The 16,135-nt window shown below is 39.8% G+C and overlaps 1 protein-coding gene across 2 annotated transcripts in view; it reads left to right on the top strand.

The window, feature by feature from the left end:
- Positions 1 to 16,135, top strand: part of SVEP1 (sushi, von Willebrand factor type A, EGF and pentraxin domain containing 1) — a 117,628-nt gene that overhangs the window by 73,651 nt on the left and 27,842 nt on the right. For both annotated transcript variants that reach the window (XR_014951072.1, XM_021525012.4), the window contains exons 29-37: positions 2,206 to 2,329; positions 2,846 to 3,016; positions 5,058 to 5,231; positions 8,189 to 8,308; positions 9,068 to 9,244; positions 10,009 to 10,093; positions 10,406 to 10,597; positions 12,828 to 12,995; positions 14,895 to 15,567. Coding sequence is in view for 1 of the 2 variants with exons in the window: in XM_021525012.4 (XP_021380687.2) it covers positions 2,206 to 2,329; positions 2,846 to 3,016; positions 5,058 to 5,231; positions 8,189 to 8,308; positions 9,068 to 9,244; positions 10,009 to 10,093; positions 10,406 to 10,597; positions 12,828 to 12,995; positions 14,895 to 15,567 (1,884 nt within the window). In the remaining variant the exon portion in view is untranslated. The remainder of the gene's footprint in view (positions 1 to 2,205; positions 2,330 to 2,845; positions 3,017 to 5,057; positions 5,232 to 8,188; positions 8,309 to 9,067; positions 9,245 to 10,008; positions 10,094 to 10,405; positions 10,598 to 12,827; positions 12,996 to 14,894; positions 15,568 to 16,135) is intronic.

Raw genomic sequence — 16,135 nt, 5'->3', positions numbered from 1 at the left:
TTGCCTTCTCATTTTTCCTTGTTGAATTTTTGAAGTCTGGGTTGGCCCTTTACTCCAGCCTGTCAAGGTGCCTGTCCTTGAATACCCTGACTGGTGATACTGTGATACTTGATATTATCTGCAAACCTGATGACAGTGCTCCATCACTGCTTCCTGCAGTGACCTTGCTATCCTGAAGGTCAGTAGTGTTAAACTGCTGATAACACTTTAACAAAAAAGAAAAATCTTTAAAGTTAGAGGCATTTCTTTGGGGAAGAATCTTTGGATTACAAGGTTTTACTATTCTCCCGATTTTTCTTAAAGTTGTGTCACTAATTGGTGGTTTATAGCTGTTTGTTATCCATGATCCAAATAAGAAATAATAACATGAATAGAAAAAGAAGTAGAATCTTTGTTTCCAGCATCCAAATATCTCCTCTGTTTATTTCTCTGGTTCTTTTAGTACTTTTCCTCTCTGATAGGTTTAAAACTACCCAACAATCTGCTATGGTCCTTGGCTTTTAAGGTCACCAACTGTTGCATTGCCAATCAGATCTTCAAGTTTTTGTCCTCTAGCAGTTTTGAAGCTGATAAGTGTACATGTAATCACATGTAATTACAGGGCACACTGGTGAAGAGTTTTAAGTGCAACTTTCTGAAACTTTCTCAGTAGTTGCCCCTCTTTAATGACAGGTCTGATTGAATTCCAACTTGGTTCAGATGCAACTTAGTTAGGACAAGGAAGAAAATCCTGCTATTCATTTATAGTATCCATAGTACTCATCTGAAAATACAGATGTAACCCCAGACAGGAAGCTGAGCTCCATAAGCTTCCTATACAATTTTTACCTCATTAATTTTGGAGTTTGGAACAGTAAAATTCTATTGTAATATGTTATCGTTAGGTTTATTCTGTCAAACGGGAACTATTCATTAAGTCTTAACTTTCTATTCTCAGTCATAAAGGACAGCAAGGTGACAGAATATGTTGCTTAGTGAGTAAAGGATGGTGGAATCTAGTCTTTCAGATTTTTCATCACATACTTTAGCTGCTTATTCACTTGCACATTAATTTTGTTAACTGTGACTCTGGTAGCTTGTTGTTGAGTAGACAGCAACAGAAATATGAGTAGTTTATAGGAAACTGTGAAGTCCTTTCTGGCCCTCCACCATCATATGGCTTGAAAGGGCGATTACCAAACTAGTTTTTCCTACATTGGTTATTTTTTTAATGCAGTTGCCTTGCAATTTGTTTGCAGCCTTTGGCTGAAGCAGTTTTCATTGGCACAAGTTGCTGAAATGAGAATTTTGAAATGGCCTCAGAATAAACAGAGAACATCAGCTCCTTCTCCAGCTATCCTGACTCTAGAAAAAAGTCCAGTCTGCCTCAATGGGTTCAGAGTAGGGATAATGTGAGAACAAATCACTCCAAAGTTTATGTACCTTTCCTTCTCACAAGGATAGAAAGTGTAGAACATTATTCTTGGTAGTTGAATTTATCTACTGGAAATTTGACAGAAGACAATCACCCATCTGAGAAAACTTTTCCATCAGAGACATAGGACCAGATCTTCTCTCAAGATACTAATCTGCTGTTGGTCTAATAGTGTGTTCCTTTGTTCCTTCTGTACTTAGCTGGCCTATGTAGTTCCTGTTTCTATACTCCCTGTCCTGCTTTGGTTGGGCCTCACCTACAGTGTTGTAGAGAGTCTAGTTAATACAGTTCACAAAACTTGTGTTCTGGAAACAACAAATTGCCTTATTAAGCTTCTCCTTTTTGTGTTTCTGTCCCTTATATGTGGTGCAGTGCTAGCAGTTTTCAGAATACAGATCTTGAACATTAAGTTCCTTTTGGCTCGTATTTGACATTTTCTGCAAATAGTTAAGTGTTCTCTTCAGGTTGCAGCCTCATTACTGTCTTTTCCTGTGACATGGATGTGTTCTTCTTTTACACTAACAAATGCAATTGTGTCTCAAGAACTGTGTTCAATACCTTCTTTGTACGTCAAGTAGTTCTTCAGGTAGTGACTCAGCATGAACTGTCCATATCTAGATAGCTTATCAGAACAGAATGATAAGTACTTCAGCAAGGAACCTTTTGTACTAGAAAAGATGAGCATTACTCCTTGTTCTAGTGTCGCATACATGCATGAAGGGAATATTTTTTTAATATTCTTTTCCTACACTGTCCTTAAACATCACTAACCAACTGTTTTAAATCCACAGGTAGAATCTCTGGCTACATCCTGTCCAGAAGAACTGCAAAAAGGAAATGTACTAGCCTGGCCAGATTTCCTGCCAGGAGTTGTTGGAAGAGTGAAGATAGATTACAAGAGTATATTTTGTGCTGGTTAGAACTTTACTTCCTAGAACCCACTTTTTTTATGAGCAATACTACAAGACTCTTTTATGGGGTCAAGCTAGCTTGCAGCTAGCTTGCAGCCTTTGCTCTACTAACCTTGAATAAATTATTTTGATAATTTGACAGTTAGAACATGCAGTCCTTCATTCTTCAAATTCCAGGGTTTTGTAACAAAAGTTCATTGAAATCTCTGACAAAAATGCATTGCTTCCTGAATTGAGATGGGAAAAGACTGAAGATGGTAGTAGATCAGAAAAAAAAATCCTGCCTTTTGTTCTAAAAATCATTGTATTGTATTAAAATACCTGCTTCCTCCTTGCTTCCTTTTCTGTAGATTCCTTTTCTGATTTTATATGTTGATGATTCTCAAAACCAATTCAACCCAAGTGGGATGTAGCATGCATAACATTTGAGAAAAATTTTCCCTGGATAAATCACATAGCCAATTTATTCATTTCAGCACGTAGCTGTACCTCTTACTGAATGCATATATTCTGTTCACAGATTGTCCATCTTTGCAAGGATCCATACCACATCTGCGGGCCTCTTCTGCTGATTTGAAGCCAGGGTCAAAAGTGAGCCTTTCCTGTGACCCAGGGTTCCAGATAGTGGGAAACTCTGTTCAACACTGCCTTAACCTGGGACAGTGGACACGGCCTTTTCCTCGATGTGAAAGTGAGTTGTCTCAGTGAGCTGGCAGGATTAAGAAACCCTGGTATTTATTTGGATCCTATCACTATTCATGGTCTGGTTTTTTTGCAGCTATCATACACGTGAATCCATCCATGTTACAGCATATACATATATGCTTAAAACTAAACATGTTTTGCTGAGCAGTAACTGTATCATGAGCAGGTTCTTACATGTTTTTCAGTCAGTTTTTAATATCTATGGCTGATAGAGAAATTAGTCCATTTGTATCAGCAGTCTGGTACTTTTCTCCTCAGTGGCATCAGGAATGTGGAAGATGAACAGATGCTAGAATATCTCTGTGATTTTTAGATGTCACTGAGAATGTCTGGTTTGAAGTAGAAGCCTTGACTTGAGTAAGTTATGACCTAATTTCTTTAAAGGCAGCAGATATTTCTGTTAGGACTTGGAAGTGCTCCAAGATTTACAGGATTTCTTCAAAGAAACTGAGCCGTATGCATTCAGACTGCCAGGTTTCTTTTGATTCTATGATTCCTGCTCCTGCTTTCTCCTTTCCTTTGGTCCTCCTCTGTTGTGACTGCACATATGACTGCAGTTGCTTGTGTTAGAGCTGATTACATTTTTCATTTCAGCAGAATAGTAAATTAGCTTCAGAAATAGATATTGCATAATCCTATAATTTATATGTAGTTTGGAGAAAATTTGTTAAAAATTACTTTAAAATAGTTTGATCTAAATTTTAATGTCTTCCTCTTTATTCAGTTATTTGTAGCAAGTCTCGTCTTCTGTGTAAATAACAGCATGCCTGTGAGGATTTACCCAAAAGCAAGTTCTGCTGAGCAGAAGGAAAGCTCTCTGGCAGAGACAGCTCTGCACTTTCTTGGTGTATGATCTGTGACAACCACCAGAATCCTGTTAGTGTTCTGATTTCTCTGCATTGGGCCAAGCAGTTTTACCTGCTGAGCACAGAACTGAGACAGAACAGGACTGACCTGCCACAAGCAGACTGGCCTTTACTTTCAAGGTAGCTGCTCCACAAGGTCCTGATGAATGAAAGTTACTTGAAGATACCTATTTCCTGCTACAATGAACATTAGTCTATATTAATGGTGTAGGCCTGAAAAAGTAATGACTGAATCAGGCTCAGTGTGATCACTGTCTTCACCCACCAGGATCCTTTTTCTCTTCCTAATGCTAAATACCCCCCAAACCCACAGATGCCTGAGAGCCTGTCATTGTTACAGGCTCTCCAGGCCTATTCCTTCCCACCAAGTACTTGGCTTCCATCACTATAGGCTTTAAATTCTTGTTGTGGGATCCTTGTACACAGCTAGGGCACTAGGACTTGCTATATCCCATGTAGCTACAAAGATGAGCTGTGTAGCTGTTGGAATAAGTTCAAGCCTTTTTGATTGGGATAAAGATGCACAGAAGCAATTCTGCTAGAATAAATAGAAGCCTCTGGTAGGCAGGTACAGGGATGTTTTCTGCTGGCACAACTGGAATCAGGTGGGATTATTTGCTATAGTTAATCTAAGGGATGCCCTGGGATGCATGTGAAGTTAGTTCCAATCTCCATCATGCATGCATCCCTCATCTCAGGCCAGGACTGTAACTCTTAGCAGTCTCTGTTGGCTACTTTTGCAGTGTTTAAACACAGCAAAGCTGAGCTTGATTTTCAGCAAAGGGAAGTAACAGCAACAACAAGGCAATCTCAGTTTTCCTTTTTCTTTATCAAGGATTATTTCTTATCAGAAGTGTTCTGTGACTGAAGGGAATCTGCTCAGATCTCAGCCACAGATGTCTCCTCCAGATCTAGCAAAATTTTCTTAGCAGCAGCTGGAAAGTCCTGTTAAGACTCCTATTAAGAAATACCCAGACAACAAGACCCTCCACTAGACCTGGAATTGATTAGCTATTTCAGAAAAGGACCGGGCCCTCTTGCTAATGGGATAGTACAGCTGCAGAGAAAAACATGCAGTAGTGGCTCTCATGTGAAATTATTCTCAAGATGATCTGTGTTTGCTCTGCTAATGCCTGTGCCATCTTTTCACCCATGTTGCAGGAATCAGCTGTGGAGTGCCTCCAACTTTAGAAAATGGATTTTATTCAGCTGAGGACTTTTTTGCTGGCAGTACTATTACCTATCACTGTAACAGTGGCTACTATTTGTTGGGTGACTCCAGGATGCTCTGCCTGGACAATGGGAGCTGGAACAGTATTTCACCATCATGCCTTGGTAAGATGTGACATACACTTGGATGCATACAGTGGCAATCTTGCACTTCTCCTGTGCCCTTAGGTTTGAGCAGACATTCATTCTGAAATTGTGGAGGCTAACCACAGTCATGAAGTCATAATCCAAAATATTCACTTTTCTGAAATACTATGCTTAGCCTTACATGAAACCAAAACTACATTCTGTCACCTTTTTCTCTCTATCCTCTTGTTTGCCCCACATCCTGCACTTATCAAACATATATAAAATTATATAGGCCTGCATTGCACTCCCAGCCTTTCTCCTTCTGTGTCCTGCAATCTTTGCCTTCTGTGCTTCTGACCAGTGCATTTTGTTGCTCTCCAGTGTTTTCAAGGCAGTGTCCATGCTCTCTGACCAGGTACTTTTAGATATTTCACACATGGACATTGTACTACTTAATATCAGATTTACTCAACTGAAGACAGTAGATGATGCACAGGATTTCCTATCAAGTTGAGTGATACAAAAAGTACTGCATAGCACAACAGAAACAAATTCAGGTTACTTAACAAAATACAGCAATTGTAATACACAGTGCAGGCATAATTCCAGTCTGTTTCCCATTATCAAGCTCTGTAATATGTTCACCATCATGACCTTGCACATTCCCAGTAGCTGGAAGGAACGTGTGAATTAAGGTCAGCTCAAGCCCATTAGGAGTTGTCCTACATTTATACCTCAGGTTCACCATGTATTTATCTCCACTCCTCCATGATGGTCTGGCTAACTCAGGAAGACATTCACACTCTTTAATGAGCTCAAGGAGAAGCATTTACACTGCCAGCTGATATCCACTCAACTGTCAATTGATGTTTACCTAGAAGAAAGGCTACCTTGCTGTCTCCTTAGTGGGCAGATCACCTCTGTCAGTGCTCTCTGAGCCTTTTTTCCACTGTGGGGGTTTTTTTGGTGAGTCAGACATGCCAGACAGCAAGCAGCTGCAGCACTGAGAGGGCTGGGGAAAGTTCATACAGTTGCCACACGGTAATTTACTTGCTGGTCAGATGGGTCTGATGTGCCAGGTGCAGTGGCACAAGCTGAAAGATGTAGAAGGCTGGCATTGTACTGTGTACAGTGGACTAGGTGTCACTGGTCTTGCAGGGCCACATCTCCAGCCTACCCCTGCTGGAATCCACTAGCTACCTGTACTTGGATTGCTGCATCTGGTTGTAGTGGATCTTAGCAATGCCTCAAATGGGAGTTGCACAGTAAAAAACTGGCAAGATTTGTGTTTGATTTGTCTCCTAATTCTTTGTAGGTATAGCACTTTTTTTTTTTTTCAGTAAAGACAAGCAAAATAAATGCCCAAAGTCTTTTAGTTCTGCCAAAATTCACTTTGGAGTAGAATCCATCTAGTTTCATAGCATCCTGTCCAGCAGCACTCCTTCAAAATCTACAAACAGCATCATAGGTGCGTCAAGGCTGTCTAAATAGTTCAGTTTCCACCACACTGTAGGAGTCACAATGTTCAGAAGGAAAAAGCCTGTGCCCCACCTTCCAGCTTGCCTCGTCTCTCTTAAAGCAGCGTTATGGGAAAATGAAAACGAGAGTGGATTTGGCACCCTGACCCACCATTTACCTTTCTGACTCATGCTTCAGGGAGTTGCTAACAAAACCTGATACGCCTATGCCCTGAAGCATTCCTTTTGTTCTGTTAGGGTCTGACTCACAGTGTAGTTCCACCCCAGTAGAAGTCTCTTGCCTAACAAGACATTACAGAAGAAGCAGTCATTCCAGTTCTGCTGTGCTAGCACTTTGCATTCTCCTGGTACTTGTGTAATTAGCAACTGTCTTGGCATTCCTATACAGCTGTCATGCTGCATATCAGAAACTCCTTTTCTTTACAATGTGTTCTGGTCTTTTCATGCTGGTCAGACTCATCCAGCAGTGAAGAGTAAATCCTCCAATTCAGTAGGTTTTCTTGCTTTTTTAACCAGTGCTTTTTTTACTGGAAATGGACAAAGAAATGGACTGTGTTTCTGCAAGGTATATCTAGATCAACAGGTGTCCTGAAGAATTGTTCTATCTCTCTCTAATACTCTGAAACATGCACATTTATAAACAGAGAGTAATCCCTGAGACTAATCACTGATGGGACTTTTCAATTAGATACTTTGAAACTGACTCTTTGCAATTTTATCTAATTGTTATCATACCAAGAATATTTCCTTACTGTCAAAATTAAAAGATTTTATTAAGTATTCTAGAGTGAGGGATTTTTTTTTTTTTTTTTTTTTTTGCTGCATTGTACCAAACTACATGGATCATAAATTATCAATTGGGATTTTTAGGTGTTAATATCATGTAAATAGTTAATTACAATAACTAACAAATTTTTAATTAACTTTACCTTTTCTGGCAACTGCAGGCTCTTTTTGGGCCTAGTCTAATTCTCTTCATCAAAGATGGGGCTCTAATATTTTCAGAGTATTTCCCCTCTTTACTAAGTTTTCCTGTCTTATAAGTAGGAAGGTTGAGATAGAGAGGATTTCCCAAGCAAGAGTTTAATGCAAAAAATCCTTCCTCAGAGTGTCTATGCAGTAGACAATAGTAGTAATAATAGTAACAATAGTAGTAATAGTAGTAACAATAGTTACGATATCTGTTCTTTTGCAGTTTGGAAACCAGACACTTTATGTGGAAGCAGTGACTGAAAGTCAATAATATTTATCTCTAATTTTCTCATATTGTGCAATACTGTAGAATAAATTACTATTAAAATTGTAATAAAACTTCACAGTGAGTTATAAATATTTGTTTAAATATTAATTATTTTTACCAATAGATGAAAAACAGTATTTGCAGTAAGTGATTTTTAATTATACTACTTCAAGTAATTCCTCTGGACAGTAAGACGAATTTAAAACAAATGCTTGCAACAAATAACACACTAGAGTCATGGGTTTTGTGGGTTTGGTTTTTTTTGTTTTTTGCAGATGTTGATGAATGCGCTGTCGGATCAGACTGTGATGAGTACGCATCTTGTCTCAACACGAATGGATCCTATGTTTGCACTTGCACCCCTCCTTACACAGGAGATGGTAAAAAATGTGCAGGTATGGGAAAGAAACATATCCTGCTAGCCTTTCCAAGACTCTGTATAGGCCAGTATCCTGCCTTCCAGTTGTGAGACAATAACTGGATCTAGGACAGGCATGCTTTCATCTCCAGGTCAGTTTAGTCTGGATGGGCTGTGATAAAGTGTCTCCTTTTGTTTCTTGAGAACTCACCTCTCTGTATGGATACAGCTGTCATTGGGATGCTGCTTCAAGACATACACACATACAAAAACCTTATTGCACACGGAGAACAAGACCTGGGAAGGCCACAGTGTTTCACTTCTCAGAGCAGAGCTGTGCAGTGAAGAAATATTTTAACACAGGCTTCTGAGCAGGGCTAGAGCTGCCTGTAGAAATATTAAACAAGGTAACTTTGGATGAAGATAACTAGACAGTGACATAGGCTGGCATAAAAGATAGCTGGGCAGTTTTCATGTTCAGGGATGGACATGCTGGAATGGGCTTTCCCTCACAAAGGGAGAAATTGACTGTAAGATGTGTTTGCTTCTGACAAGGAATGTAAACCCAGTTACTGAGGGCTCTTCCATGTCAAGATTATCTAACTTGCATGAATCTTCAGTGTCTGTCACTTACACATAAAACAGAAAAGACTGTAAACTCCTTATGTAAATTACTTTAGTGTTTCCCATGTGCTTTGCCTTCCTGCTTTCAGCAAATTCCCAAGGATCTCCTGTAATTTGTTCATAAAACCTGACACAAAAATATATTATTCATAGTTTCACTCTTCCTCCTCAGAACCCGTGAAATGCCATAATCCAGGAAATCCAGAGCATGGCCATTTACATGGGGATACTTATAGTGTTGGCAGTCAAGTAACATTTTCCTGCCAAGAAGGGTTCCAGCTGACAGGAGCAACAAAACTTACTTGCATGGAGTCTGGAGAGTGGAGCCACCCAACACCCTATTGTAAAGGTTGGTTCCTAGGGGTAATGCATGCTGAAATGTGACTAACATTAGACAGATGGAAGGGGCAAAGTAATAGTGAAGAGGCTTTAGAGACCATGGCAGCTTATGAAACCCTGTCCTAGCAGATCTGGATGTCAGTGTTGAAGTCTTTGTTTCCTTAAGACATAAGCACAGTTGTCATGTTTGTAGTGGTTCTCTCTTACGCAGATTCTCCAGTGCGTCAGAGGTAAAGACTGTCTAATGCAAGCATTAGAAGTGTTCTTCTAATTCTAATTCTTTTTCACCCAGTCTTCCGTTTTCAAGCAATTAATCACTTAATGACCATTAATTGCCTCAGTGGATAAAAAGCAACCAGAAAGGACAGGCCGATGCATGTACATAGTCATTATATAATAGCAGAAATTGCTTCTTTAGAAAACCAGAACAAATGAGATGAAGCAACAGGTAAAGTGAAGAGTTGACAAAGACTTTATAAGCAAAAAAACTATTACTTTGTCCATAGAGAGAGGTAGATATGGAGTACTCTTGATAGCCAAGCATGTGGTTTGTAAAGCAGTTATAACTATATACTTCCAATTAGTTCAGTTTCTCAGTAAGGTGAAGTCAGATAAAGAGTCTTAAACATCATTTACAGATTAGTCAAGAACTCATTGTTACCTAGGGCTTTATACTTCTTGAAATCCTTTCAAAGAAAACAAAGCAAATCCTAATTTTCTGTTCATTTTTGTTTGTGTTATATCAACCTCTCTTGTATTCCTGTCTTTTTAAAGCTATATCCTGTGGTGCTCCAGTTATTCCAGAGAACAGTGCCATTTTTGGCTCAAATTTTACATACCATAATAAGGTGGTGTACAGGTAGGAATTCAGTATGTTTGAAGTGCTGTATTAATAACTGATTGACAATCTGGCAGCAAATAAGAGTATGGCTGAATTGAGAGATTGGTTGAAATGAAGGAGAGGAGCAAGATGGGATTAAAATAATCTAAAGACATTTGTTTATAGAGTGGCTGTTCATTAGCAGAACTATATGTTTATTCCAGTATTACTTCTCTATTCCCTGAAAAGAAAGATGGTTTATGCAGGTGTGGATGATGAGAAAAAAGGGATGGCTGATTATGTTGTGTGTGAAAGGCTCTGTTTGATAGCACTTCTTTTCTTCTAATGCAGATGCAATGATGGGTACAACTTGGTGGGTGAAAAGGAAATTCTGTGCCTTGCTAGTGGTGTTTGGAATCATGCTCCCCCCTCCTGTGAAATAGTGATGTGCCCTCCCCCACAGGATATCAGCAATGGAAAATACATATTCAGTGGCACAACCTACCTTTCCTCTGTATCATACACCTGTGACAATGGATACAGGTAAATGCACAAACATGCCTGAGCCAAATGCAGGTGGCATGCTTGTTAGAAGGTCTGACTTACATCTGCAAAAGAAAAAGCTGAGATCATTGCTCAGAATGATAAAATACTAAAACAGAATTGGAAAAGACTTCTTTATACCTTGAGAGTACTTTCTGTATTTTATCCTGAACTGGAGCAGTTCAAAGTGACTCAGGATTTTCTATATACATATGTAATGCTTTCATTTTACCACCAAACTCATAAAAATATTTTGAATATTTGAAAAATAGTTTTCATTATTTTTAAAAGTTCTCATGCCTTTACAACTGTAATTCATATTATTTTTGCTATTAGTTCCTTTTGTGAAAGAACTTTCTGGAAGCTACTAATTTCCTCCTTGAACCCTTTGTACTAGCAATTTATTCTAAGGTTTTGTTCTGTTTTTCATTTGTAAGCAATTATACTGCAAACACATCTTTAACATGCTGTGTGGTGTTGAATTTTAGTTAAATGGCATGCTCTGTCTCACCCCTCGAAATGGTATACTTTATTCCAAGCCTGCAATCCTCCCCTGAAATATCCTGTGTCTGTAATCCCATTGACCCAAATTTTATCACACGCCCACTTGGAATCTCCCTGTTAAGTGTGCTGGTGGGATGAGGGTCTCTCTTAGCCGGGTCTCTTGGCCAGGGCTTTCCTGGGGTGGGACCCCCAATAAACCCTCATCTAACGAGCACCTCGTGAGCCCTGTGGAGTCTCCTTGCCTGCCCGCTGCTACAGCGAACTCACAGCTTGGGGGTCCCCCCACACGCACCGCAACAATGCTGCAACTAAAAATTAACACCTCAACGCTATATACAAGGATGTGGCTTTTCATGCAGGTCTCTGCCTCCCCTGATATCTGCGTGTACCTCTAGCAGATATATTCTGACATAAGCGGTCCCGTATGGACCTGTTTAGGGATGATTATTTTCTACATTTTCCTGCTGCAATCATTTCCTTGTCCAGATGCAGGCCAGTAGGTGAGGTGTGTTCATTTGGTGAAAGTTTTAATTCCATTAGTACAAATAGATAAGTCAGCTGCAGCTCAGTGTAGTGTTCAGTCATGGATTCACATTGTGAGTTTATCTGCACCCCACCAAACTAGGCAGTACAATGAGTTTTTTGACTGTGGACTTTGGACATATAGGCAGCAAATACCATGTCAGTTTTGATTCTTTGTCTTTACCTGTCTACCATAGCTTGGTGAGAGAGATCCTCTCTCCTGTGGTTACCACTCCAGAGGAAGCCCTCTCAAACAGTGCCCATCTTATGCATTATTTCTGGATCCAATCTCTTCCTTCAAGCACCTTTTAGCTGTTTTTAAATATACTGCCACAGGTAGGCAAAGCCCTACTTCACTGAAAAGAGTCTGTGTCAAATTTTTAAAAGCATTACAGATCAGTGTTCTTTTCCATTAACTTATTTCAGTCAGCTAAACATGGGGGTCTAATACCATTTGACACCAAATTGTAGGGAATCAGACACTCCCATGCAGGGCTCTCAGATATGATGTGGGCCCTACAGGGAACACGCAGACAGCTGACACAGCAGCTGGAGACAAGGGGCTTCACCCAAGACATCTCAGGGAGGTGTTTCACACTCTGTTCAGACATCTGAGTCACACCATCTGAATCAATCCTGTTTCCTCAGATAAGGAAATCAAAAAATACCTCAATTTCAAATATGTGTGGCCATTCACTCATTCATTCCTTCTTTTGCTTCCTGAAGTAAATGAATGCCTTTTTGTGAACAAACTTGAAATGGAGCATTTCTTTCAGTGTCCTGGGTGAAGATAGTGTTTTAAGTCCTCGAGTGAATCAGGCAGAGGCCTAGTTGCAAGTCTCAAGACTGGCATGTTGTTGATGGCATACAAATAGATTTTTTAGATTAAACAAATATTTATTTCTTTTGTTCTCAAAGATGGGCAAAGCTACAGCAGAAATTGTGTGTATCTGCACAGAGCATTGAAGCTCCACAAGAAATCCACCAGCTTGCTCTTCACGGTGATGTGAAGACCAGCTTTTTTAATAGCATCACAGTGTTTTTCCATAAGCAAAGCCCCTTTTCCATGAGAATCTGGCCCCTACTGAAGTCAGTGAGAAAGACTCCATAGTCTCACTGGGGCCAGAAAGCAAAGCAGCTCTTCCTCTCTCTGTCCCTCACCCGGAATGAAGTGGCAGCCTTAATAATGATCTTTGTGTCTCAGCCTTCAGGGACCTTCTATACTTGTCTGTGCATCTTCAGGGAACTGGAACAGCACACCACCAGTGTGTGAAATTGTGTCTTGTGGACCCCCTCCTGCCATCAAAGATGCGGTCATCAAAGGAGATAACTTTACTTTTGGAAACACGGTCTCTTACACGTGTAAGGAAGGGTATGTAGATTAGAGCTACTGGATTAATATTCAGGTTGTGTAAAACTGGTGCACTGTTTCACAAGTCCTTTATTACTGCACACTAATTAATTTTTACTACTTCTGCCTTAAATTTTGGAAGTTGAATGGAATGGAGATTTTTTTGTGGGTGTTCAGGTTAGTATGAGACACGGACATTTCTTAAAGTAGTTTCAAGGGAACTGAATACACTCAGGAAGAGAAGAATAGAGAGGAATCGGGGGAATGGTAGCACAATTCAATGGAAACCCTTTTCTTTGGAGTTACTACAGAACCATCACTTCTGTATTAAATTCAAGGCTCTGATCATAGCAAATTCTTTATGTCTCATCAGGGTGTAAGAATGTGCTTTTGATGCAGTTTAACAACTGTCTGTTGTGGTGTTCTAACTTCTATTTCTTTAAAATTAAGACTCTTTGTCTATTGAAAGTATTATTTCAAATTTATTTTTATCTACTCTATGTAGAAAATTCTTCATTAAAGAGGAGGCTCAGTTTTGATGACATTAAGTATGAAAGTATAATGCTGGACTCTGATCCTGCAAGAACCTTTGCACATGATAATCTTTACACTCTGTAAACAGTTCCATAAAATTTCTTGGAACTGTTCTGTCTAAAAGGCAGAGCAAGTAAGCAAAGCTTTTGCCAGTTTAGGTCCAAAGTGACTGGAGGATTTCCTGCTTTTTCTTGGTGTAAAAAGGTAAATTGACACATCAGCATTTTTCTTATATATTGTTTTTGCAATGTTATTTGAAACATAACTGAAGTAAAGTATCCTTATTATGTTTACTAGACTGTATTATTCTTTTAAAAGCTGCTTCTCTTTCCTGTGCAAGCATTTTAAATGGGGTAGGATAGCAGCATTTAAAGACTGTCACAGCTGTCTGCCTGTGACAGTGGATCATTTTAAATATTGGCACATAATAGGTTCTTTTTCTGGTGTCCAGTCATGAGGCTTGAAAACAAATCCTGGAAACAAGACAAAACAGTTTTACAGATGTTGCTTCAAAATCTGAACAGCTTGCAGTTGGAAAGTCAATGGGGACTTTGCAGTAGTTATTGTTTCTTTGCTTTCTGTGAGATTACACCACAGAGAAAAAAAATGAAGAAAACAGTCAAAGGTACTGTGAGTACACTACTACCTGTTGCATATTTAAACAGCAGGAGTTTAAGTGGGATGATGAGCTGCACAGATTAATGCCTGTCCCAGAGACAGACTGGAGAACTACAGCTACACTAACAGTATTAATGCGGTAGAATTTCATTATAAATAATTTAATTCTGTTTTTTTCCCAGTTAGCATTAATTTTTTATCGACTTTCTAGTATTTTTAACAGTGTGTTTTTAGGAATAAGATATTTTAAGATTGCTATAGGCATTATTGGTAAGAGCATCTCTGGGTAACTCACTAAGAGGTTTCACTTTTCTTGCAAGTGTGAAAATAGATTGATAGGGCTAATACAGAAACCTAAAAGGCCTTTCTAGGCTATTCATCTCTTTTTATTCCAATCAGTTTTGCTAAACAGAAATAGTTTCTCAGTGGGATCATTTCCTTAAGGATTGCATGGACAATCACTGCACAACACTAGGTTTATTGTAGTGGTTTGAGCCAAAATGGAAGTTCAGAAATGGTTATTGCGATAGACAGATGAGAGGCAATATGCACAAGGTGTGCTAGGATATATCCACCTTTGTGATACCTCATCCATGGACATGGAGGCTTTAGGATTTACCTTTTGAAGTTGATCATAGCTTTTCTAAAGGATCCTGTTCTTCTGGGATCCTAGCAAACAAGCTCATACTGAAAGGGCTTCAGGAAACCTTGGGTAGAGTTTGACAGTGCTTGTATTTTTTACTTCTTGTGTGGTTTCTTTATCCACAGTTACACATTAGTTGGCCCTGAAACCACAGAGTGCTTAGCCAGCGGCAAGTGGAATGTGAGCCACCAGCAGTGCCTGGCAGTATCCTGTGATGAACCACCCCATGTAGAAAATGCATCACCAGAGATTGGCCACCGCCTCTTTGGTGATATAGCTTATTACTTCTGCTTGGATGGTTACAGCCTAGCTGATAACTCTCAGCTGCTTTGCAATGCAGAAGGGAAGTGGGTGCCTCCAGAGGGCAGGGAGATGCCCCACTGCATAGCTGATTTCTGTGAAAAGCCATCCACCGTCTCCTACAGCATCCTGGAGTCCATTAGTAAAGCCAAGTTTGCAGCTGGCTCCATCGTGAGCTTCAAGTGCATGGACGGCTTTGTTCTGAACTCGTCGGCCAAGATTGAATGCCTCCGAGGGGGCCAGTGGAATCCTTCTCCTCTGAGCATCCAGTGCATCCCTGTTCGCTGCGGAGAGCCTCCCCACATTAGCAATGGCTATGCCAGTGGGTCCAACTACAGCTTTGGAGCGGTGGTGGCTTACAGCTGCAACAAGGGGTTCTACATCAAGGGAGAGAAGAAGCGGACCTGTGACGCCACTGGCAACTGGAGTGGTAGCTTGCCCACATGCCGCCCAGTGTCCTGTGGAGAACCACCGCAGCTTGAGAATGGCTTTATTAAGGTATAGAATGAGTTTTCTCATCTGCCTGGTACCATGGCAAACTGAATATATCTTCACAGCTGTTGTTGTTGGGGTTTTCTTTCTTCTGTTTTGCTCTTCTGTCAAAACTGAAGAAGTGTATGATTGGATAGAATAAGGAAAGGGAAAAGCATGTGGATTTGCAGCAGAATCATATCTGAAAAGCATGAATACTTCCATGGAATTTCCTATCATAAAGTGGGTTATCAGTTAGGAGACTCCAGATGCCATATTCAACTGATTTCCTTTTATTCTTCATTTGTTTGGTTCTTGGTTCTTGGGTAGCTCTCAAGTGCACTCTTGTATTTGAAGTACTGATGCCAGTTCACAAGCCTTGCTCTTTTCACTGCTATGAAAAAAAATCTGATATGCAATAGATAAATCACCTTGGGATAATTTTCTTCTTTTGACGCAAGCACATTTCTTTACTGAAGTCAGAACTTCCCTTTCCTTATCAAATTAAATTGCAACAATGTGTTTTGCTTTGGTGCACAAGGATAATATTATGGTAAGGATGATCAAAACCACTATTATAAAGATTTAACATAGA

This window comes from Lonchura striata, chromosome Z, assembly GCF_050655825.1.
Source record: "Lonchura striata isolate lonStrDom1 chromosome Z, ASM5065582v1, whole genome shotgun sequence".
NCBI classification, from domain to species: Eukaryota; Metazoa; Chordata; class Aves; order Passeriformes; family Estrildidae; genus Lonchura; species Lonchura striata.
Note: the sequence above shows the minus strand (reverse complement) of the source record. Positions and strands in the feature narration are given on the sequence as shown.